General features: G+C 40.5%; 1 protein-coding gene across 2 annotated transcripts in view; it reads right to left on the bottom strand.

Moving 5' to 3' along the window:
- LOC126236541 (uncharacterized) overlaps nt 1–20,086 on the bottom strand; it is a 206,194-nt gene extending 186,108 nt beyond the window's left edge. The window contains exons 1-2 of one of the 2 annotated variants that reach the window (XM_049945919.1): nt 19,941–20,086; nt 9,431–9,664 (exon numbers count right to left, since the gene is read on the bottom strand). In XM_049945919.1, the coding sequence (XP_049801876.1) occupies nt 9,431–9,664; nt 19,941–19,968 (262 nt within the window). In that variant the 5' untranslated portion in view covers nt 19,969–20,086. The remainder of the gene's footprint in view (nt 1–9,430; nt 9,665–19,940) is intronic. The other variant, XM_049945920.1, reaches the window with a different exon arrangement.
- Nucleotides 20,087–26,638: the final 6,552 nt, after the last annotated feature.

The raw sequence follows: 26,638 nt of genomic DNA, 5'->3' as shown, positions 1-26,638 counted from the left end.
GATCATAAGAATACCAGCAAGATTTAAGATTTTTATGGAGACCGAAGACCGCAATAGCACCAGCAGCTTTTGTATCGGAACAACGCGAATGGCTTCCTTCCTCAGACAGCGAAACACATTTCCGGAACCAAAAGTCTCCCAAAAGACGATAAAAACGACGCAAGATATCAAAATCGGCCACTGAGCCCCCTCTGCAGAACGAAGAGGTGGAGCATAAATCTGACGGAGTACACGATAGCTCTTTTTCCTCTGCCTCGGAGACACGTCATCCACAAGACTGTGAGCCGTCCAACAGAGATACTGAGCAAGACCCGCGCCCAGAAGCCATGGAGCATAGTACGTTTGTCGTCACCGAAGCAATTGAGCCGACTCAGCCAGCGCTGCCATCTCTCACCAATGTAGAAACTGACGGACATTTTTCATGGTCGGATTACGCTGATTTACCATCTCCATCCGATGCGGAAATGAGATCTGTTCCTCCGTCAGCCCAACACTAAAATGGTGGATGTATCTGCGACGACTTCTGCGACTACTATGGACTTCCACAATTCACCACGACAACCTTCACCAGCTACGAAGCTGTCAACATCACGGATCCCCCATCAGGCATACCGAATAGCTAATTTCAACACCAATAATATCGACTCCCAAGTTTAACTTCAACTGCTCTGCTACACGCTAAGAACAGCGGATATTGACATCGCCCTGCTACAAGAAATGAGGACAGCAATTTTGTCCGGGTGTTATGGATACAAGACGTACGCCGCCCCAGCGGCTATGGAACACACAGGCGTAGCCATCCTCCTCCGAGAAGGGATTGCAGTTTCCGATGTCGCATATCTCGCTACGGTGCAAGGGATGACCATAACAGTCGAGGGAATCAAAATCATAAATCCCTACGCCTCATTGGGCACTGATAAACGGACAGATCGCTCCCAGCTCTACGCAGAACATATCACACCTTTATTCCTCGGCAGATACTATCATTTCATCAAAGGTGGAGATTTCAACTGTGTTCTCGAGCGTACAGACCAATTCCCTCATTTCACCACATGTCCGGAACTTCGCTTCCTCGTCCGCTGACTGCGTCTCCTCGACACTTGGAGAGTGGTACACGGTGACCGCCCGGGCATACACACATCACGAGCCGCTCCGAGAGCCTAATCGACGGAACATATATGTCTCTGACGCCCTAAAACCCGTTTCTCTCGACGCAGATCGTTGGCCGTCTGCCTTTACGGATCATGGCATCTACATCTGTACCATGAACCTACATAGACAATCAATATGGCGCAGTGTAGGACCTTGGAAACTCAACGTAACACTACTGCGGGACCTTGAATGTTGACAACAGGTCAACGACACATGGCACGCTTGTGCTCATCACGTTATGCGTTACGAGAACACACTACAATGGAAGTTACTGTGAGTCAAACCGGCCATCCTACTCACATTGACAAACTATGGCAGAGCCAAAGCCAGGTGGAATCACTACATCACACATTTCTGCTATAGCGCTCTACGCGAACTCATGTACGTCCCCTATCCCCGGAGCATCAAAGCGAAGATTAACGCATCAAGGCAAAGATTTTTACCATGAACAGGTGCCGCCTAGAAGAAGTCATTATACGAGCACGCGACCAAGATAGGATTAACGGTGAAGGACCTTCTATGCATCATATTGTTCTAAATGTTCGCCAACGCCGACAGGCCTTAATGACAACTTCAGACCTACCTGATGGATGAAGGCTGACTTCGCAGGCTACCATTGCGAATGCCTTCACAACGCACTACAGACATCTCTATGAAGGAGTACCTGTCGCTGCAGATGCCATTGCTGAGGTTGCCCAGGAGTTACATTGTACACTAAACCCCGTGGCAGAAACCCTCTTGACTGCAGAAGTGACCTCCGACGACGTCATTCCACTGTGGCCAAAGGATCACTGAATCGGTCTCCCGGCCCGGATGGTTTATCGCTCGAAGGTTTGAAAATCCGGTCGAAGCCGCGTTCATATTTACGGAAGAGCTGACTTTCTTATATGATTCGGCATCAGACCAGCCGCCGACGCACTTTTATTCATTCTCTCACCACAAATGATGGACATGCCGTAACGGCGCAAGATGACGTAGTGTGTATCTTACCCTAGTGCTATGTAGCCATCTACGACATGAAACCTTTTACGGCCCACTCGTCAGCATCTTGGATACCACACTTACACCTGAACATAATACAACGCTCTTAGCTGCCTTTCAGTCTAAGGAAGTTCACAAACGTATTGTGGGATCTCCTTCTCAAACGTTCCCGGGTCTAGATGGACTTCCCAAAGAATTTTCCATGCGCTATTGGCCGTTTTTGGGTGCTACATTTACCTCCCTTTCGAACGATGCGTTGCAGGGTAGAGTAGTGCCGAACTTGTTCAAAGTGGGAAAAAGTGTTTTAATCCCGAAACGCACTTGACCGGCAGCCCCTGATAGCTTTCTCCCGCTTACTTTGTTAAACTTTGATTATAAGACTGTGGCGAGGGCAGTTAATAGTAGGATGTCGGCTTTGATGGGGACGATTGTTGCAAAACATCAAAGCTGCATACCTGGTCGTACCATTTTTACCCCTATAGTCAGTCGTGTGTCGTGACATGGTTTCGGTTGATGCTGTAACGTCCGTCCAATGTGCCCTTGCTTTTCTAGACTTCGATTTATTTGATCGTGTTAGTCACGACTTCCTGCTTCGAATTCTGGAGGCAGCTGGTTTCAGTGTTGACACACGGCGAGTGCTCTCAAATCTGTTTACGGGTATTTCGGCTTCAGTGGTTGTTAATGGCCAACTGACACCCCCAATAAATATCCGTAGGGGAGTGCCTCATGGAAGCCCGCTCTCAATGACTTTGTTTATGTGTTTGTGTTGTCTCTGGAGCCCGGCCGGAGTGGCCGTGCGGTTCTAGGCGCTACAGTCTGGAGCCGAGCGACCGCTACGGTCGCAGGTTCGAATCCTGCCTCGGGCATGGATGTGTGTGATGTCCTTAGGTTAGTTAGGTTTAATTAGTTCTCAGTTCTAGGCGACTGATGACCTCAGAAGTTAAGTCGCATAGTGCTCAGAGCCATTTGAACGTCTCTGGAGCCCCTACTTCGGATGCTAGCATCCCAGCTTACAGGTTGTACGCTTTCCGGCGGGACTATAGGTGTTCTTGCATACGCGGAGCAGGTGATGGTTCTGCTTCGCAATCCTGCTGGGACACCTTGACTGAAGGCTGTAATCGTTGATTTTTGTTGGTTCTCAGGTGCAAAACTTAATGAAGGTAAATGCAAGCTTCTTCTCTTACGAGGTTCGGATGACGCGGTTGTTCCATGAGCTACTGCTGTGGATCGGCATACGTCTCTCGGTATCATCATCAATCGTTGCCCACTCAAAATGGCGGCGCTTAACTGGAAGTCTGGTACGGAAAAAATTCAGGAAGCGATATTAGAGCATGAAAGCCGTTCTCTTACTCTGCTCCAGAAAGTCCGAATACTGGATACATATGTCTTACGAAAAGCTTACTATGTGGCCCAAGTTTATCCGCTTCCCTCGATGAGGGAAAAGAAACTACAACAACTGTCTGGTCGTTTCTTATAGAAAAGACATATATTTCGCTTACGGTATGAGGTGATCACGAAGCCTCGTTTCTCTAGGGGGCTGGACCTGACTGATATACGAAGGAAGACGCAGATTCTATATGTGCGTCGTACTGTTTTGACGATGACTCAAGAAACTCACACATTCACGTCTCATTAATTTCTCTGTGTCCGCTCTGCTGGTCTTGAACATCCTATTGTGTTGGTCGCATACATTACAAGTTGCGGTGAGCTACTTAGGAGCTGACATCTTACGGAGACCTGTCCTCACCATGAAATTCCTAAAGACTGGTTGGGAAGCAGTCCCGTGCCCGAACTTCGTTGAAAGAGGCTCACCGCAAACCACCTGGACAACAGTTTGGTTCAATATCAGTCTTCCGATTCTGCCGATGCGCGTAGCGTCGTCGTGGTATAAGGTAGTAAATAACTTGGCTCCAGCGAAGGAGCGACTTTTCCGTATGGGGCTTAGTGACACGGATTTATCTCCAGATACGATAAGACATCGCTTTACTTGTCATATAGAAACTGGTTTTGGATCAGGTCACAACTGACCTTCCTTACTTGATCTTCTGTGGCTGCATACTCTACGGACATCATATTGCGCCCAGATTCTCCTTTCTTTCTACGGTCAAAATCCCATACCGTTATGTGGTTGCTGGGACACTTCGTTCATTATGTTATAGAAGGCGTTGGGAAATCTCACATGAACTTCATACAGTACATGGTCACTGCTTCGATATCGAGACTTCTTTGCCAATATCTTGAATCTTGTTTTCCGTCGGGAAGGTGTTAGTTAATTTAATTTTTCTGGTAAGTTTTTTTCTTTGTTATGTATGTTCCCATCTGATTTGCCTAGGCTTGTCCTCTCCTGGTTTCCCTGTTCGTTTTGTTTTCTATATTGACTCAGCATCGTTCCAGTTCTATTGTAAAATGTGTATAGAGGATGTATAGGTACACATGAGGGTCTACAATTCCTGCACTCAAATTGGGATTTTCTTACTTTATTATTTCGAATGTAATCTGGTTTCGTTTTCCTTCTACTCTTAAATTCTATTACAAACTATAAAAATAAAGAAAAATACAAAGTAACGAAAAATTAAGAAATTAGTAAAAAATACATATAAAAATAATTGTTGATACATATCACGTGAACTTGGTGGTTGTTTGTGGGCTATATTCTGGGCTTATTATTATTATTTCTTTCCTTTCTCAGACGTTATGTCTGGTTAAAAATGGAAAGTGATGCGGACCTTGATCAAGCGTGACTTCCTTTTAACTGTACGGTATACGCTACATTGCATTTAGGAACTTTCGGGTAATTGAACATTACAGATTTCTGAAGTTGTATATATACATTTGGATGTAGCTGTATTGCGTTGATGTACTAGTGGATATTGTGTGGTACTACTTCTTTAGTTGATAGTATAATTGGTATAATCTCAACTTTATCCTGATGCCACATGTCCTTGACTTCCTCAGCCAGTTGGATATATTTTTCAATTATTTCTCCTGTTTTCTTCTGTATATTTGTTGTATTGGGTATGGATATTTCGATTAGTTGTGTTAATTTCTTCTTTTTATTGGTGAGTATGATGTCGGGTTTGTTATGTGGTGTTGTTTTATCTGTTATAATGGTTCTGTTCCAGTATAATTTATATTCATCATTCTCCAGTACATTTTGTGGTGCTTACTTGTATGTGGGAACATGTTGTTTTATTAGTTTATGTTGTATAGCAAGTTGTTGATGTATTATTCTTGCTAAATTGTCATGTCTTCTGGTGTATTCTGTATTTGCTAGTATTGTACATCCGCTTGTGATGTGATCTACTGTTTCTGTTCGTTGTTTGCGAAGTCTGCATTTATCTGTTGTGGTATGGGATCTCACTGTATATATTGCCTTTTCTTAGCCATGTGTTGGATGCGTCTTGATCGATGCGTGGCTGTTAGATGATACGGGTGCTTGCCATGTAGTGTTTTCTTTTTCCAATTTATTTTCTTCGCATCTGTTGATGTTATGTGATCCAAAGGGTTGTAGAAGTGGGTATGAAATTGCTATGGTGTAGCTGATGTATTTATATGAGTGATTGCTTTGTGTATTTTGCTAGTTTCTGCTCGTTCTATAAAGAATTTTCTGAAATTGTCTACCTGTCCATAATGTAGGTATTTTATGTCGATAAATCCCCTTCCTCCTTCCTTTCTGCTTAATGTGTATATTTCTGTTGCTGAATGTATGTGATGTATTCTATATTTGTGGCATTGTGATCGTGTAAGTGTATTGAGTGCTTCTAGGTCTGTGTTACTCCATTTCACTACTCCAAATGAGTAGGTCAATATTGGTATACCATAAGTATTTATAGGTTTTCTCTTGTTTCTTGCTGTAAATTCTGTTTTCAGTATTTTTGTTAGTCTTTATCTATATTTTTCTTTTAGTTCTTCTTTAATATTCGTATTATCTATTCCTATTTTTTGTCTGTATCCTAGATATTTATACGCCTCTACTTTTTCCATCGCTTCTACGCAGTCGCTGCGGTTATCCAATATGTAATCTTTTTGTTTAGTGTGTTTTCCCTTGGCTATGCTATTTTTCTTACATTTGTCTGTTCCAAAAGCCATATTTATATCATTGCTGAATACTTCTGTTATCTTTAGTAATTGGTAGAGTCGTTGATTTGTTGCTGCCAGCAGTTTTAAATCATCCATGTATAGCAAATGTGTGATTTTGTGTTGGTATGTGGTGGTGTTATTATATCCATAATTTGTATTGTTTAGCTTGTTGGATAGTGGGTTCAGGGCAAGGCAGAACCAGAAAGGACTTATTGAGTCTCCTTGGTATATTCCACGCTTAATCTGTATTGGCTGTGATATGATATTATTTGAATTTGTTTGGATATTAAGTGTGGTTTTCCAATTTTTCATTGCTATGTTTAGAAACTGTATCAATTTAGGATCTACTTTGTATATTTCGAATATTTGTAGTAACCATGAGTGGGGTACACTATCAAAAGCTTTTTGATAATCAATGTATGCATAGTGTAACGACCTTTGTTTAGTTTTAGCTTGATATGTCACCTCTGCATCTATTATCACTTGCTGTTTACATCCTCGTGCTCCTTTGCAGCAGCCTTTTTGTTCTTCATTTACAGTTTTGTTTTGTGTTGTATGTGTCATTAATTTCTGTGTAATGACTGAAGTTAATATTTTGTATATTGTTGGTAGGCATGTTATGGGGCGATATTTTGTTGGGTTTGCTGTGTCTGCTTGTTCTTTAGGTTTCACATAAGTTATTCCTTGTGTAAGTGTATCAGGGACTGTGTATGTGTCTGCAATGTAACTGTTAAATAATTTAGTTAGATGTGAATGTGTTGAGGTGAACTTCTTTAGCCAGAAATTTGCTATTTTATCTTTTCCAGGAGCTTTCCAATTGTGTGTAGAATTAATTGCTTGGGTGACTTCACGTTGCAAAATTATCACCTCATGCATTTGTGGTATCATCTTGTATGTGTCTGTTTCCGCTTGTATCCACCGTGCATGTCTGTTATGTTGTACTGGGTTTGACCATATGTTGCTCCAGAAGTGTTCCATGTCTGTTATGTTTGGAGGATTGTCTATTTTAATGTGTGTGTTATCTATTGTCTGGTAAAATTTCTTTTGGTTTGTGTTGAATATTTGGTTTTGTGTCCTTCTATTTTCACTTTTTTTGTATCTTCTAAGTCGTTTGGCCCATGCTTGTACTTTCTGCTTCTTTTCATCTAACTACTCTATCGCTTCTTTTTGTGAGATTTTACCTAAACTTTTTCGTTTTTTGTCTGATATTTCATTTCTTATAAATTGTGTTAGCTGTCCGATGTCTTTTCTCAGTTTTTCTATTCTGATCTGTAGTCTGTGTTGCCATGCTGGTTTTGACGGTTTCTTCTGTGTGTTGGTTGGTTCTGATCTCTGCCTAGTGTGTATATTTAGTGTAGTGAGCGCTCCTATATAAACCAGTAGTTGTAACTCTTCCATAGTTGTATTTTCATTTATTTTGTTGTGTATGTTTGTGTTGATAGCTGTTATTGTTGTTTCGACTTTTGGGTTATTTGGTGGTCTATGCAAGAATGGTCTTATGTCTGTATTTGTGTCATTGTATTCTATATACGTCAGCTGAAATTCTTCTTCTATATCTAACATGTGTGTCACTTCGTTTTCTATTTGTGCTTGTTCTGGTGGTGGTCTTAAGATTTCGTTTTCCTCTGATTGTTTAATTGATGCGTGTTGTTCTTTGTTTGTTTGCTCTGGGAGGTTTGAGTCCATTACTGTATTTTCTTCTTCTGATTGCACATTATTTTGTTCCAGTATTTGTTGCACTTGTTGTTTGATGTTTTCTAATTCTGACTGGGGTATCCTGTTATTTTTGGTTATTCCACGGATCTAGCTATTCAGCTAGTCGTTGTTCTGTTAAAAACTTTAATTCTGGGTATCTTATAATAAATGTTGTGTATACTTGTGATCTGTATCCAGTTGTGTTGGTTCCTACGTTTGTTGCTTGGTAATAACAGAACATGAGGTGTCGGTTAACTTCATCTATCCATCTCATCCTCTTTGTTTTCCTTCTAGAGTGGTTGCAGGAAGCGTATCCTGCAAAACACCACTATTTGGATTTAAATCATTTTCCGTATGGCTAGCAGTGTTGTTACCATTGTGGACGGGCATAGGGTTCAAGCGTCGTCCGCAACAATGACAGCGCTTGTCCGAGGCTTCATTAGTTCTGTCCTGAACCAACTAATCACACTAAAAGAGGGGTTAGCCCTATTAGAGGTTTGTTCTTTTCGTCGCCTTTTACGGCTGGCAGAACATACCAGAGGCCTATTCTTTTCCCGGGCCTCCACGGGGTTTATTATTATTATTATTATTATTCTGTCATCATAGTTAATTTTTTCTGCCATTAGCAGCTGACATTGCATGATGATTTGACAATGGTCTACTGAAGTGTCATGATAGTACCAAGTCATTATGATAAAAGAAAGACAGATGGTAAAGCACTTGCCCTCGAAAGGCAAAGGTCCCGAGTTCGAGTCTCGGTCCGCACACAGTTTTAATCTCCCAGGATGTTTCATATCAGCGCACATTCCGCTACAGAGTGAAAATTTCATTCAAGGGCACTGATAACCCGTCGTTTGAGCTTTTTAAAACAGACATCATAGTATTCCTCCTCTGTCAATTTATACACCGGGCGATACATTATTGTTTATATATACTAATGCCATTTCCTGACTTAAACGGGTTAGTTTTAAAAGTGGGACTTTCCTATCGGATATGTTGTTTTTCTGTGTGTAGGCTTTGGTACAAAGCTGCTAACACGACACCGTCAAAATAAATCACATGCTATCGATCACAGCACTTGTTGTAACATCCGTCGCCTATTCAAATATCCCTTCGTAAAATGTTGAAACTATAGCCCCTGACGAACATCGTGCCGAGTTATACAGATTAATCCTAATAATTCCGATTCAGAACTGTAGAAGGTGAAAAAATGCAGCAGTTTTTAGGGGATCGCAAATTATAGGGAAAGTGGATTAACTGCGTGCAGCAAATTGATCCAAAATAGTTTTGGTGAAGAATCCCGAAGAGTTGCAATTTTGAAAAGTTCGGGGTCTTGCATTGTGCGGGAAGGTATTTTCATGCATTTTGAGTATCAGGTAGGGGTAACCACCTTCTCTTGAATGTTTGATATTATTCATATTTTCACATGCACTATGGAATTCTTCATGAAATGTTATACTAAACTGTCTGTTATTATCTTATCAATTCTAAGTAGCAAATAGTGTTGTTTAAAGTGACTTACTTTTCGGTAGCAGGTAGTAGCAATGATACAGCTTCTGGACATTAGCATACAAATACAAAGTGTTGTCTGCCTCCACACATATGGCATCTTCGTCTTGCGCGGGCGAGCTCTCTGTGGTTGGTTTCGTGGTAGTGACGGTGGTTGGTTGTGGATGGGTGACGGTGGTTGGTTGTGGGTTGGCGACGGTGGTCGACTCTTCTGGTTGTCCGTGGACCTCCACCACTGTTACCAGGGCTGAAGAAGTTAATAAACATAATTACAGAATGCGGTTTTGTCTACTGCGTGTTAGTGCCACTCTATCATGTAGCAGTTCATCAGTACTGTCTGGCAATGTGACTCCACTCTCTCCTAATGTGCAAATATTTAGATACAACGCACTCTAAGGACTCATAGCACGACTTTGGCGCTTGCTAAAATACCTCCACTGGACGGTAATGATGCCCTATTGGCTGGCAGTGTGAGTCTGAGGCTGGTAGTCCCTATGACGTACATGAAAACCAATGGGACTACAGTCACGTAAGTTACAGTATGACAATACCGAATATTTGTGACATTATTTAGAAAACTTGAAGACGTACTGTCTCGTAACAAGAGAGCCTCACGGTTTTATGCAAATACGACTGACAGAAAGGAAATTACCTTTCCCAATTAGCAAACAAAAGATTTACAGATGTAGAGCGAATGAGGCAATGAATAATAAAATCAAGTGATAGGTTTGGTTACAGGTATTTTGCCCAGAGAATTTTTTTCAAGCAGGAGGAAATGAATGACAGTACATATAACATACTCTGTTGTCTTCTCCATCCCTGATAGATTCGTTGCGTTAATTCATTCACAGTGTAACGTAACACACACGCTGGCGAGCTATTCAGCGATCTAAACTTATTGGAACTTTAGAATTGTACGTTTTGACTTGGCTGAAGAGCCGAGGGAAGGGCAGATGGCTGCACCAGCTTCGTTAGCCACGTTCCCACCGGCGAGCAAGCTGCCGAAGACATGATATCCGTAGTTTTTTGCAGGCATTGAAGAGGTGAGGTGAGCGCTAAATTACACGGAAGACACTAGCTACCATCACTAAATCCTCGCATCCATGTTTATCTTATTTATTGAATTATTATATTTCACTTTTTTTACATTGTGGAAACATGCCAGATCATCACATTCTCGACACTTACTCGGAACATGACATTCCTCGTACTTCACGATTAGTAAAAAAGTCATATGTAAAACTTATAACGTTATTTTTGCTTATGTAATTGAATATTAAATGTTGTCCATATGAAATACTCTCGTCATTTGAAAGTGTTTAATTATACGTAATGTAATATCAGCAGTGGTTGACCTGCTCTAGGCGCTGCAGTCTGGCGCCGCGTGACCGCAATGGCCGCAGGTTCGAATACTGCCTCTGGCATGGATGTATGTGATGTTCTTAGGTTATTAGGTTTAAGTAGTTCTAAGTTCTAGGGGACTGATGACCTAAGCAATTAAGTCCCATAGTGCTCAGAGACATTTGAACCATAATAGCAGCGTTGAATATAGAACTAAGACGCTTCTATCGCACAGGCTACCTTTCTTTCCTAGCTTCTTTCAAGAGTCATTACTTGGTCAATTATCATAGGCACTTGTTCACAAATTTCATGTTTTATTTAATTATGTGAAAAGTATTAAACATTGGAAAATGTACGTTATCTTAGGGAGAACAGAAGACGAAGACTTTAAACTCGACATAGATGTTATAATTATAACGTCTACATGTTTCATAAGGTTGGTGCATATGTTCGAAGTGTTTTTGTTTTTCATGTTGTTATTCCAGTTGCTATGGATATCTTTATCGAATGTCATTTTGTATTTGTAGTTCACTGTTGCCGTCTGCATTTACAGATTGTCAGTTTGTCAGTTTGGAGATGATGAGTGGAGCTGTAGATGCAAGAAAATGGAGTGTCAAGTGCAGAAATCGGAACATTTCCGGCGTATAGTTTTGTTTGAACTAAATAGAGGGGTGACAGCAGTGGAAGTAGACAGTTACATTTGCACAGGGTATAGGGATAATGCTACTGGACAGAGCAATGAAATGGTTATCTCGTTGTATGAGGATCGTTTTGACACTAGTGATTCCATGTTCAGGAAGACCTTCGGGTTTGATGAAGATAGTTTAAACGCATTATTTCACAAGTACCCGTCAGTTTACTCATTAACTCGGAAATGTGATAAACTGTGATTACTCCACCATCGTACGACAGTTGCATGCAATGGAGCAGCTTCCAAGTCGTGTGTATTGGTACCAGATGCTCAGAGCCAAAATCACAAAAATTAGTGGGCGGCCATATGTCCATCTGTGCTTGCTCGTCATCCATTGGCTCGTGAACAGAACCTATTATTCCTACACTGTGTCGTTACTGCTGATTAGAAATGGTGCCTTTATGCTAACATAAGGAAAAGAAACAATTGGTTGAGCTAAAACAAAGCAGCAACTCCCTGTAAAAAGACCTACACGCACCCACGAATGATAATGTTACACATGTGGTGGAAGAGCGATGGAGTAACCATCTCTGCTGGCATTTATTCTCAACAGCTGAGATATCTTGCAGACGTAATGCAAGAATAACGACCAGCAGGACTGCGTGAAGTGATGCTACATCTGATAACCAGCGTCCATAATTTTCCTAGACTGACAAGAAACAGCATGCAAGAGTTGGGTTGGGAAGTAATTACCCACCATCTTATTCATTCGATCTTGTGCCATCAGTATGTCTCCTTTTCCGCTTTCTATCGAACAACGTTCATGAAACCTGCTTGCCGGATGAAAATGCACTCCGAATATGGCTCAAAGAGGTCTTCGCCTGAAAAACCACTTGATTTCTGTAGTCGCTGAATAGAAAAGTTACCCTAGCATTGTAAACAGTGAAGGAGAAAATATTACTGGCTAAAGCCTCTGTTATGTGTATCTGTTCTGTTTACTAAAATTATGGAAAAACGGTACCAACATATGAAGCAACCCAATTTATTGGGTCCATAGGTCCACTTCCTAAATATTGCGCTCGTTGTGAGTTTCGGCATTGAATCCGAGGACTTATATGTCCGAGAGGGCAGTAACTCGTTGTCGTTGTGAGCTGAGGGGTCATTCCGTATCAGACTGTCACGCTGTGTGGAACGGTATTGCAGGTAGTTTGCATGTTGGGATGGTGTCAGTGGTTTTACGACCTATGAAGTGATTGTAGAGTGATAAGGGGCTACTCATGTACTTCAACAGTTCTTAACGCTTACAAAATCTTAAATGAAATGAGATTTGGGAAGAGTGAGGCTGCTGTGACATTAATATTTCGTGATGGTTATACGACGTACGGTTTTGGACCTTGACTGATTACAGTCAGAGTAGTGGAACAATACCAATACAAACCCACATTTCATCCAGTCTTCATCATCATCACTGTGTCCAGATAATTTATAAATCTCTCTCCCTACATTATACCCTGAACAAAGAGATCTTCATCTAACGATACATCACTACCTTAGCATTGCTGGAATTCACACGTAAGTGCCTGGCAGAAGAGTCATCGAACCACTTTTTTACTTCACTGTTCCACTATTGGACCGTGTGCGAGCTGATTTACGACGCCATACTCTCCTACCACCTGAACAGCAAATGATTTATGTCATCCTCAACCTCCCTTGCCACAATAGGGAAAACTTGGTTCTAGGATAGACAGGAGATCATGTATGACACTTGGAAGTCAAAACAGAGTTATGATTAAAGTGCAGGATTAATTTTTCCTAATTGTATAATATCTTAATGTCTCCCCCATCCCTCTCGGACAAGTTAAGTTCAAGGAGAAATATTCTCCTTGTACCGCCAAGATGGTATCCGATATGACAGACCCCATCTAACATCGCAAATCCAATATAGGCAACGAAGTGTCGCAGGGCAGGTGGAATTAACCATGAAGGGCTTCTTGCAGTAGATCAAACGTCACCCCTGTTCCAATTAAGTCTCTCTATATGGTATCACCATCAAGTATGGCGATGAAAATGGTGACTGGCCAAAGGATGGTTACCTATGTGACTTGTACTTAGCAAAAAACAACTCGTGCACTCATTTATCATAACATCTATAATAGCGAGAGTTGTGGTATGATTTACAAGGCCACTTAAACAAAATTCCAAAATTATTTATTTTAGTTTCATAGCAATTATACTGTGCAAGCATAGTACATTTTTTGTATTTCAACGTCCTGCAGCACATATATTGTTACATCATACAGTAGTGAAAACACACTTGACACAAAGAGTTATTTTAAACACGGTGATTCATTTTGTAAGTTGCAATATGGATGGACTTTAACTAATTTTAGTACCTTCATGCTACACGTTCGTTAACCTGTGTGAGAAAATTACACTTGTTGTACGTTTAATAGAAGTTCTTTACATGGTCAAGAATACTAGGTTGGAGGGGGTAGGCGGGAGGGGAAGCCGGTCTCTAATATGCCTTGTCATGCTTGCTACCCTTTTCGAGGGGTGTTGTATTGCATTGCAGTAGTTAACATGCAACAGAAAAATTAAGGCAACATGTTGAGCATTATAAGGGCACCCAGATATGCTTTAGAGTCATACATACTTATTGCGTGTTATATTTATTTAGAAACTGAAGAAGAAACGTTTGGTAATATGAAGCGTGGATGTGGAACGTTCGTGTATGTTTACTTCAACAAATATCACGCTAACAGCACGCAGCGTAATTTGCACGTCTTCGCCTACTGAACTATGTCTTCAGTAGCACTACATGTGTTTGTATTCCAAGTATTACGTGTTTTGATAAAAAGATTTATATGATACGCATGTAGTGCCCATACAAATTTAGCGAAGCAAACCGTTTAATATTCCCCAACTTCAATGAACCAAGGCTTGTTACTGTCAGCGGAGCAGTTTATTCAAAGTGTTTAGTTGTAACGTAGCAATGTATGGAATAAACTGTCGCAATTGCATATACTTATCAGTAACCAAGAATATCCTCTGAAATCCTCAAAGATTCTGTTATACGAATCGATTTAGACACAAATTGCTTTGCCATGAACGAAGTCCCTTATTAAGATTCTGATCCATTGCATAAATTCGAGATCTTAATAGTTTGCTGCTGCTCTCTAGTTCAATCCCATAGTTTCATAGAATTTTTTTAATCCCCTATATTCGCTAAAGTATCGACTAGTGTCGTCTTTCTCCTAATAAATATATAAATATGTGCTGTCATCGCGCTCTTATACATCCAGTGCAGACAATTTTTGCTGCAAATTCCGTTTACTTTCACTGAGCGATTTTTGTTTTTGTCCTAAGAGCATCAAGAGCATCTATAAAATCGGCGTAATATTTCTGAACTATTGTGATGTATTCCAAAATTACATATTTCAAAAATATTATCCAAAACAGCAGCATTTACATTCCATGGTTTAAATTTTCCGTTTTTTTTACAATGAGGAGATAAAAAGAGGACCACAAGGAACTAGAGGGAGAACAAGCATACAATCAGACACCATATCTAAAAATTATGTTATTTCCTACAATATTCTAAACTGGGAAAAAATTCGGGAAACGTGTCGTGCTACGTATGTAACATAATAAATGGTGAAGGAAATTTATTGTTGTATAATTGAACTGGAACCCGTCTTTTCATTAACCCAACAAGGGAGATATTGCTACTAGTTCCAGTTTGTATCATTTATGAGACTCATACTTCACTGTTTATCTACTGCTAAAAGATTGCAACTCCAAACGTTAACGTAGCGGTATCATGTAGCTATTAAATCGGAGAACCATGTGATCAAAACTGGTGCCAGAGGCAGGGTTAGTATGAGACTGTTCTGAATGATTCAAAGAACCGACTCGTAGGGGAATATCTTACGTGATCCAGTAACAGACAGGATCTAATAACAGACCCGAATGGGTTTACGTAAAGGAGAGACTGTCACTATAGAGCAGTTAAGGCTTCTATGACTCCATGTGTAAAAACTAAGAAAAAGAAGTTACGAGATATATTAAAATATGCCTCCTTAGCAGAATAGCAGGAAATAAACTGCAGTGTATTTGAGCTGTCACCATCGAATATTTATCTGCTCTGATGAAGAAGATGTGAAGCACAAATGGATGAAATATAAAAGTTCTGACAACGCATCTTAACTTGTAAGTACCAAGTAGGCTTGCGATGGATCGCAAAGACTGACCACAGCTCACGTGGTATGTTACTAAGCCCATCCTAAAAGAAGGAGAACTTCAATAGAGATTTAAACGACGGCAGAGCCTTGTTAACAATCACAAGCTGAAGGTAACCATGTGTATGAAATTAAAATGTCACTAACCGATACGATCAAAAATCCTAAGAAGTATCGGACCTGAAAATGCGTCTACACTACCTATTCAGTCACCTTTTGGTCGTACTGGCACCTAAATGGAAGTTCATGAAGAGAAGGTCGAATTACTGAAATCGGTCTTTCGAAACTGTTTCATCATGGAATGAAGGCTCACCCAATTATCCCATAGCGCTCATATGGTCGACGTGGACATAATTGATGCGCATAATAGAAATCAAAATTGCTCAATAGTGTAAAAGTAGAAAATCATATGGACCTGGGTGATACTTGTAAGATTATATGCAGAAAATTCTTCCCTTGGAGCAGAAGTTTATCGTAAGTTGCAGGACCAACGAAGCTTTCCAATCGATTTGAAAAAGCGTACATGATTGGAAATTGGAAATTTGTGGTAAGTTCCCATGGGACCTAACTGCTGTGGTCATCGGTCCCTATGTTTAAACACTACTTAATCTAACTTAACAACTTACGCTAAGGACAAGACACACACTCATGTCCGAGGGAGGACTCGAACCTCCGGCAGGGGAGCCGCGCGAACCACGGCAAGGCGCCTCACACCGCGCGGCTACACCGCGCGGCTGCGCATGATTGAAGGCCTAAATCGCTAACGTACAGAGTGATTGAACACGTTTCACATTCACTCGTTATGACTATTTTTGGACGACGAGAATCTTCTCCATTAGAAATTCACATGAATTCTGCAAACAGAAATCTCGCGATAGCTCAGCTCCAGAGCGTGGACAATGTAGCCCACATTAGTTCCTCGTTTCTTTAATTATTCCGAAAGATATTCGATACAGATATGTATCGCTGTAGATATAACTCAACACATTGCTATTAACGGAACAAAATCGACAGTTGGGAAGACAATTTAAAGAGCACCCAAAAGAAGGGCGACGTAGTCACTAGTGTTCACACTACACAGTGTTAAAAAAAAGTATTCTATATTTGGAGAGGTGACACTTTGGATTAAAACATGGCCAAAATGTCAAGTAGATATGTTCTCTGGAATGCATACCTCAAGAGCTCTGGGCACTTACTGATTTTTCAAAAGTGGTTCAAATGGCTCTGAGCACTATGGGACTTAACATCTGAGGTCATCAGTCCCCTAGAACTAAGAACTACTTAAACCTAACTAACCTAAGGACATCACACACATCCATGCCGGAGGCAGGATTCGAACCTGCGACCGTAGCGGACGCGCGGTTCCAGATTGAAGCGCGTAGAATCGCTCGACCACACCGGCCGGCTATTGATCTTTGTTACTGTGAGAGACGTCTGTTCTAGCGCAGGACGAACGACCTACGGAACGCAGTAAACAAATGAACACGTTCTTCTGTTGTTGTCTGTGAATACAACGTGCAGTAAACATCTGTTAGTGTTTTTGCTCCAAACCGTATTCACAGTTCTGGGTAAGTGGAGCACATTCCTTAATTATAACAGGACCAATTCGTATTTTTAATAGCTTGTGTAAAAAATTTATGTTACACTTTTTACTCTGAACTTGCTAGCACTAAGGAAGCGTGTTATTACAGAGCGATGGCTCACAAGCATAGGATGTACGCAGCAACAAGCAGATTACATTACGAGCTCTGTTTGTAACACTACAACCCAGTGCCTCACGTATTCTTCAGCTACTTCATGTCCGGAGTTCAATACAATTTTCCTGAACTACATATATTTATTAATTTTGTCAGTAATTGGTATCATGAAAATATAATTTATTCTAAAAGAATAAATAAGAAATAATTATGTCAAATAGCTGTAGCAAATACGCTGACAATGTCGGAGATATTTTATTGCACGAAACACGAGTAATATATTTCATGTAACAATAACTTCGTTGGGTTGAGAGATCGGGTAGAGATGAGTTGTGAAGTTTCTGTGTTCTGGTATAGACGCGTGTGTTGGCGCGGAAATGCCAAATGGAGATTGTGATAGAAATGGTTTTATTATAAGAGGCAAGGCAAAATATCAGTGAGCGAGCACGTGTATGGGCATAGTACACAGTCGCTAGAAGGTTTTTGAAATTAATGAAGACAGCTGCGTGTCGTAGCATAATTATAATTAACATTATTGCAACCCATATTGACGTTTTTAGTGTTCATGTTACGGATCTTTTCTACATCAAAGTTCACACAAGTGCATTTTGCTTATTTGCTGCATTATCCGCCTTGCTCACTTGACCTTGCAAGATTTCAGAATTCGGTCTAACTTCAGTAAAAGTTTCATTTATTACGTTTTTTCCATTTCTGTCGTTGTTGTACACAGTAAACACTCATGCAGTAACAATTAGTTTGTAACTGTCTATATTCGAAAGGCAATCTTCGGATTAGATACCTTGTTTCTGTTAATAATTTAACCGTTTGTACACATGTCACAATAAATCTTTTTATGCACTGAAGAGTATAGGTGCGATATATACCGTTACATAGAAACCAAATAATGTCGTCTCATTTGTTTTCTCATTTTTACTGCATTCTGTAGACAGAAATAGCAAAGGGTTTACAGTAGACGAGATGTGCTTCGCGGTAGCAAAGATGAAAAAGGGCTCATGCCTCTTAAAGTGCGCATTTTACATACCATGTTTATTGGAATTTTTTGTTGTTTTCGTCCATATAACACTCACTCAAAACATGGAATACATTTTTAACACCCTGTATATAAATGATTTAGTGACAACGGCGGAAGGTTCATGAGATACATCATGGACGATACTGTTGTCTGTAGTGAGGCTGCAATGTCTGAAGACTGCAGGAAAATGAAAATCTACGGAGGCTGGACGATTGGGGGAGATGTTGGAAGTTGACCACGTTCGTAATCAAGTATAATGCATTGGGCACAAATAAGTGAAGAGATCCACTACTGTTAAATTACACTAATGGCGACCAATCACTGGAACTAGAACGTGCCTAGCAGTAATTGTCCGAAGTGTCCTGAAGTGGAACGACCACACAAAACCAGATGCAAGAAAAGCCATTGCCAGTCTCAGAATTATTGGAAAATTCTTAAGACAGTATAATTCTCCTACGAAAGAGATAGCTTGCAAAAAAATCTCTCATTGGGTCCCCGAATACTTCTCATCCGTCTGGAATCGATAGAACAGACATAGAGAAGATACAGTGAAGGGTGGCACGTTTAAACAAGGAGATGCTTGACGAACTCCACTTATTATCACACCGATATTTGGCAACAGTAACAAGATTATTACGGCTGTACCTAACACAGTGATATAACATGATGAGTTTCGTTTCTACCACTGCATTCCCGTTTAGTCACTTTTCATGCAAGCTGCTATTTCATCCATAAAGCGAATTTATCTTTATGTCGGTCACTTTTTCTATACAGTTATTGCTGGGTTAGGAGAACTGAATTCTCAGCAAACAATAAAAGTGTGCTACCCACATTTTCTGGTATGTGGTTCGGTAATTTCTACATTCACAGCTCATTCATTCCTCAGTTTGGTATCCTGTATATTTTCCTATCTTGTGCTACCCTATTCGCCTTGCAAGCCTGTAAAATCCATCATACTTCATTGTCTGTTTAGCGTTGTTTTCGCCTTCGCGTGGCGCTTCGAATTTTCTCTTCGATTGCTCTCTAACTACTCAACGGTGTATAAGTACTATTCTGATACACGCCACGCGGGAGTAGCCGAGCGGTCTAGGGCGCTGCAGTCATGGACTGTGCGGCTGGTCCCGGCGGAGGTTCGAGTCCTCCATCGGGCATGGGTGTGTGTGTGTTTGTCATTAGGATATTTTAGGTTAAATAGTGTGTAAGCTTAGGGATTGATGACCTTCGCAGTTAAGTCCCATAAGATTTGACACACATTTTATTCTGATAGACATAATATTGGTAACTGCTCAGGTCATACTGTAAAAGCACTGAAATTATTGATATAGACTACAAGAACACCTTTCGTCGAGTACCTATGCACTACACGGCTCGCGAGCACCAGCGAGTGGAACAGTCCTAGAACACTCGATACTCTAAGCTGTTTTCTGACTATTACTTCGACAGTTGCGGCAGTGATCAATTCTTCGACGATTGCAGAAAGAGATTTTCACAACCTAACACTTCTTCAGGAACTATGTAAAAGGAAGTAACGAAGGGAAAAAGGTTACCGTGAATGGAAATTTATGAATTCTGCCAATACTCACCAGCAACAAGCAACAGTGCAGCCTTCATTGTACTCAGTAAGAACTACTACTGCTTCTTGCGTTGTGTTTTCGTTTATATATATTTAAACACCCGATCCATCGGTTATCGTAGCGTTCCATTCTGATTTTCCCTTCCACGAACTGTGGTTGCAACAACAAGCAGCAGATCGACTTTCCTTGTACATAAAAGGATGCTATCGATGGCTGTGTCATGCTTGTTATCAACAACATTTTAACAGCCACTGTCAAAACGACGGGTTATCATACTGTCACATTGCAACTTTCATTTTTTTCGTTGTGTGTCATTGAAATACAGCCAAGGAAATGAAAACACCAATGTCTACGGAATTTACATGCTACGGCTCACCAACATACCATAGCTGATATATCCATTTCTTCGGGGCAATTTATGTCAAAGCCGAAGTGAGAAGAGAAGAAGCTAGTAAAACAGTGAGTCACTACAAATTGCTCAAGACGCTTTTTTAAAATAGCACAAAAAATTTAGGCAAAAATCTTGAAAGGAACTTTTTTTTTCTTTCAATAAAACCTATCTATTAATGCAGATGTCTCAATTCCCGAAAAAAGGGGGTATATACGTATAGAGGTCACTGATCGTTTATACCGTTCACCTTGCTTTCGGCTTTCCGTTTTGAACGGGAGAGTCTTTTACCTAGTGGATAGTATACCTAGGAGCAAGTGATGTTTTTTTAGTCGCTATGTCAGTCTAGTTATTTACTTTAGAATCACATGAAGGAATGCGCCCTGGAGATCACTTCCTATATTTTTTTGTTGTTCTTCGATGTTGAATTTTGTTTTCTGCTGCATTTATAAATACTTCTAAATCCACACATTTCTGTCCTGTATAATATATTGGAACTATTTGAGATATGTTGTTAATTCTTCAGTTACAGATTGTTATGTCAAGTTATATATCCTTAACAAATCATTTAGCTTGTAACGGGAAACAAATCGTCATTATCCTTCGACACTAGCCGTCACGTGAATGACGAAACGAGCACTATTCGTAAGAGCTAACTCCAGCTACACAATGCCAGACTGAAATTCCAAATATCTGCTGAAACACCAGAGAAAAAGCACATAACGACTCTTACGAGAGACACTCTGAATAACGTATAGACTGTAAACATATGGCGTCGGTTGTGCGCCATCTTCTATGCTGAGACAGTAGAATGTCTTTTACCATGGAACATGTCATATTTGCAATTTAACTGGTTTTCCTTAATGTACACACAACTTTATCTACCTTTAAAATGGAAATTTCTGTTAGGTCCCAAGGTCTTCAGTTTAAAAAAGTATTTAATTGGTAACTAGTTTTTGATAAAGCTTCTGCCTCATTTGATATCACTGACTGAAAAATGGTTCAAATGGCTCTGAGCACTATGCAACTTAACTTCTGAGATCATCAGTCGCCTAGAACTTAGAACTACTTAAACCTAACTAACCTAAGGACATCACACACATCCATGCCCGAGGCAGGATTCGAACCTGCGACCGTAGCAGTCGCTCGGTTCCAGACTGTAGCGCCTAGAACCGCACGGCCACGCCGGCCGGCTCACTGACTGATTTTTGGCTTGTAGTAAAGCAATAATTTAACAGATAAACAATTAATTACGATACTCATAAGGTAGCCTCGATAGCAGTGTCTTTTAATTTCATATAATATTTCTACCTATGTAGAATGCTACGTTGTAATGGGGAACAAGTTTTCACACTTGGAGAAAACTTCAGTTTCCTGCAGTAAGTATCACAATTTCAGAAAAAACCTGCATCACGTTAAAAGTGAATGCCAACATTAAAAACTAGAACAAGAAAATATATTTACCTTCAATTACAGAACTGGCAACTAGCGAAAGTGTGTAAAGTGTTTCCAGTTAAAACATGATCCCCTACGCTTTAGATACCCTCAAAGTCACACAAAAACGGTTATGTAGCAAGTGGCGATGCTGCTTCACATCTCACTAACATCCCACACAGGTACACATACGTACTTAGGATGACAATGTTAAGTTTCTTTAGTTTTCTTTGTAAATGGTGTTTTACCAGTTGCATATGTACTAAATCTTTTCACGGGGACTAGAAAAAGGAACTAGAATAATTTTTTTAAATGTTTTAAATCGTGTACACAGAGATGTTGGCCATACGGAGCTAAGATCATGGCCAATTTCAGATGCTCTGCTCTTCCCCAAAGGCTTTTCAACAAGCCGATTATCTGCTAGTTCTTCCTATAAATTATCTGAAGCATTACGAACAATGCACACCACTTTATAGCGTCCAGCTTCTGTAAGCTGTAAATTCCGATACTACTGCATCTTATCGCGTATTCTCCCACAATTTGCCTTGCTACTAAATCTTACAAATGCTTATATAGTTATCATTTTATTAGCAGTCTGATAAGGATATCCACCCATATTTTTCTATTAGTAAGTTTATTTGTCTTCAGTGGATTCACGTAAACAGAAAATAAATAACATTAAAAATTCCGGAAACGAAACGATGTGATGACATTTTGACTGTCGCCTAGAACTAACATGGCAGAAACGACATTCAGTTTCCTGGTACTGAAGATACATCACCGTCATGAATGATACAGCCGTTTTCTGTTCTAGTGGGGAGATACCAAATCACATTCGGCTATTTTCCTTTAAGTTTTCCAAGGTTACCCGACGCTGCTTAAGGCGCGTGCCTGGCTGGATTCTATAAATATAGACCCCGCAGATGGCCTTCACCATCATTATCTGAGGTTGTGCTCCGTTTCTGATGACATCGTCGTCTTTCCTCAAGAGGTTCTTCCTCCTGCACGACAAAACACTTCGATATGGATGTAGCAACAGATACCCTAAAATTTTTTTCGGATTTGAGTAAATCTATTATACAAAGGAAGGAGATAAAGAAGCCCGAAACAAAGTATGCAAGTGGTAATTATTTGAAAAATATGCTGTTTTGATTAATTGTATTTAGTGGACAGATCCGAAAATTACAGAATAGTTTCTGAGCTTATTTCGACGGTTTTTGTGAGTACATGAGGTGAATTCTGCTGCTCTTTTGGTTTCCTGGTGCCTATGAACACAGACGTCACTCTCTTCTGCCTTAAAATTACTTCTTATCAGTAGGACAGCCACTTGGGCTTTACTGGCTCTCAGACGAGTCAGCCATTTCGTGCTCTTCCTCTAGCTGAAAACTTACGAAATTTGTTACTAATAATCCTTCCAGGTCAAAAGTAACAGCGATGTGCATGGCTACAACACAATAAGAAAGGATGACCTTCTCTATTCTTGGTTAAATCTTACTTTGGCACAAAAAAGAGTGAACTGTGATGCTACAAAAGTCTTTCGTCATTTGCCAAATGGCATTAAAAGTCTGATAGATAGCCAAACAACATTTAAAAAGAATTACAAGATTTTCTGAGTGACACCTCCTTCAACTTAGCAGATGAATTTTTAGATATTAAATAATAACTGTAAAAAAAAATCCTTGTTAAGAAAGCTTATGTTAAAGTGACACGTTCCACATCATTACGAAATGTCGTATTCATGATCTATGGAAGAAGTATTAATGTATGTTAGTATCATCTTTCTTTCCCAGTATGGGTTTTGTTATTTTAGATTTGTCCATGCGACTGAAGCTTTATCGAAGAGAGGACAGAACTCATTGCTAACAAGAAAAGAAAATCCGTAATCATAAAAATTAGGACGGAGTTATTCACCCACTCTTTTCTCACTGCCCAAGGTGCAGTTCTCACTGAGGCGATACGGGATGCGTGATATGATGCAGAAGCAACCCGCAGCGTCGGAGCTCATAGACACATAACGAAAGCGACTTACCCGGCTCACATTGGGACGACAGCAACACGACACCCATACGTATCTCTATCGTATCGCCCGGTGCTAGACGGAGTGCTGGTCACTGCACGCAACTCTTATCGTACGATACCCAGGGAGTGAAAATTCAAGTCATCTGATTTGCCTAAAAACTGTTTAGTGTATAAGAAACGAAACTACAGCGCCCTCTGTAGTTAATTTTCTTGTGAGGATTTTATTCTTCACGTTAAAAAATGAAAATGGCTATTTTGGGAATCGCGCATATTCTGCGCTATGCAATCTTTTTCGTTGGACTGGCTGGTTCAAATGGCTCTGAGCACTATGCGACTTAACTTCTGAGGTCATCAGTCGCCTAGAACTGAGAACTAATTAAACCTAACTAACCTAAGGAAATCACACACATCCATGCCCCAGGAGGATTCGAACCTGCGACCGTAGCGGTCGCTCGGTTCCAGACTGTAGCGCCTAGAACTGCACGGACACTCCGGCCGGCTCTCGTTGGATTCTGGAAAAAGTATTCGGTAAAAAAAAAAAATCGGCATCTTATAGCCACAGCTGTATAATGACCTGTTTTCGTTTCGTTACAACCCATAGTTACTGTGATACATCGGAATAACGTAAAACATTGCCCATATCTTGAGAAGTTTGCAGTGAAAAATGTAATTGCTGCCAAGTTTACGTTTGGTACGCTTTATTACATCCATTAAAGCGTACAAACTATAGCTAACATCTTGAAATTGTTTTTAACGGTGGAATGAGTACCTCTTCCCATACTCGAGCAATACGTGAGACATATTGGGGATTGTCCGCGACCATGTTCGTAGCTGCACGCCACCTGCAACGCTATTGCTGCTTGCTATGGCTTGCTGTGTGAACTCCGGAGCTGCGTCGTGTTTCTGTTTCGTACGGTGCCAGTACAAACCAAAGCTCGAAATGAAAACCTTACCGAAGTGAGGAGAGACCGAGGATCATGAGCTGATAGTGGTGATTGGATTAGTTTCAGTCCATGGCCCTTGATTTCATATGTAAAAGAGATCGGTTACTGAGCAGCTGGCCAAAGCAAAGAAGGAGAAGTCATTTTTCTAATGTTCAGAGACTGATTCCATTTCTTCAAACACATTGTCTACACTTACGCAGAGTTTACCACTCACTGATACGCTATCCATGATGACTGATCTCATTTCAAATCTAGCAATGTTTCCTCCGAATACTTCCCAGGCGCATTGTATTCATTACTTATGTAGGTGGTCTTGCAAACTTAAATTTTTCATGGTGGCGTCTCTAAGGTAGCCCACACACTTTCACCAATTTCCCTAACTGAAACGAGTGACTTGTCATCGGTAAAACAGGAAATCTAAAATTTGTGTCTTGCTTAGTCAGAGTGCTTGAAACTAATAGTTCGAAAAATTCGAAACTGTCTGGACTCCTTCTGTAGGATTCGTGAAATCTTTCGTATAGATAGACCTCACGAGAAACCATAGCGAAACTGTGTTTCACATTGAAAGCACTGTATCTGTGTACCCAGTAATACCCTTTTAAGTTCAAATGGCTCTGAGCACTATGGGACTCAACTGCTGAGGTTATTAGTCCCCTAGAACTTAGAACTAGTTAAACCTAACTAACCTAAGGACATCACAAACATCCATGCCCGAGGCAGGATTCGAACCTGCGACCGTAGCGGTCTTGCGGTTCCAGACTGCAGCGCCTTTAACCGCACGGCCCTTTTAAGTTTTTTGAGCTGTAAATAGTACGTCACAATAACGACCACTTCAGAAGAGATCAAAATCGCAACTGAGGCAGAAACGTGATTCGTGCTGTCTTGTCGCATGTAGTACGACGAGTCACAATCCGTATCGCATTACATATCGAATCATCCCAGTGGGAACACGAGCGCCGCACCGGCAAGCGTCGTGTCGTATCGCATATCGTATCATCTCAGTGGGAACCGCGCCTAAGAGATTCTGTAACAGAAGGCTAGTTTGGTTTCAGTTCCATTGAACAATTGGGTGAGCCCACTAGACGTCATTGGAATGCACCGAGCTTGTTGACTAGAGGCCACAATGTTGTTAGGAGTCAATGCAAAGAAATAGCTTGAATAATAATAATCTGACTTCGTTTAAAAACATAAATTGCTGGTTTGATTTACGAATCTTAAAAGTTTAAAACATGCAATCGTGGCGTCACCAAACTAACTACTATATTTCCAGCTAATTTCATTAGTGCAAAAATGCTGGGTGTTGCTCTATGCTACAAAATGAAGACTAAATAATTCAAATAGCATTACTGTTTCACCAAAAAAAACTCAAGTTAGGGGAATAATGCAGCGTTCTAGCAGCGAGCTTCAGCAAGGAAGAAAAAAGTTCAGAATGAAATTTTCTCTCTGCAGCGGAGTGTGAGACGATATCAAACTTTCTGGCAGTTTGAATTTGTGTGCCGGAACGAGACTCGAAGTCGGGACCTTCGCAGTCGAAGGTAGGAGACTATGTACTAGTGGAAGTAAAACTGTGAGGAAGGATCGTCAGTCGTGCATTGGTAGCTCAGTTGGAAGAAAACATGCCCGCTTAAGGCAAAGGCCCTGAATTACAGTCTCCGTCTGGAACACAGTTTTAATCGTCCACAAATTTTCAAGACAGAAATCACTATATTCTATTACCTTAACAAAAACCATTACAGCGATTGGAATATTCTTTCATTGATAGCAACAGGAATTCATTGGAAACACTGAAAATTTTCCTCCACAATGGAATGTAACGAAAAGCCAGTTAATAACAAACAATCATCGCAGAGCGCCAGAAGGGCTTAAAATGGGTCTTACCAAATTTACTACTAGGTCAGAATGAATAATCATCAAGCTCCACA

This window comes from Schistocerca nitens, chromosome 2, assembly GCF_023898315.1.
Source record: "Schistocerca nitens isolate TAMUIC-IGC-003100 chromosome 2, iqSchNite1.1, whole genome shotgun sequence".
NCBI classification, from domain to species: Eukaryota; Metazoa; Arthropoda; class Insecta; order Orthoptera; family Acrididae; genus Schistocerca; species Schistocerca nitens.
Note: the sequence above shows the minus strand (reverse complement) of the source record. Positions and strands in the feature narration are given on the sequence as shown.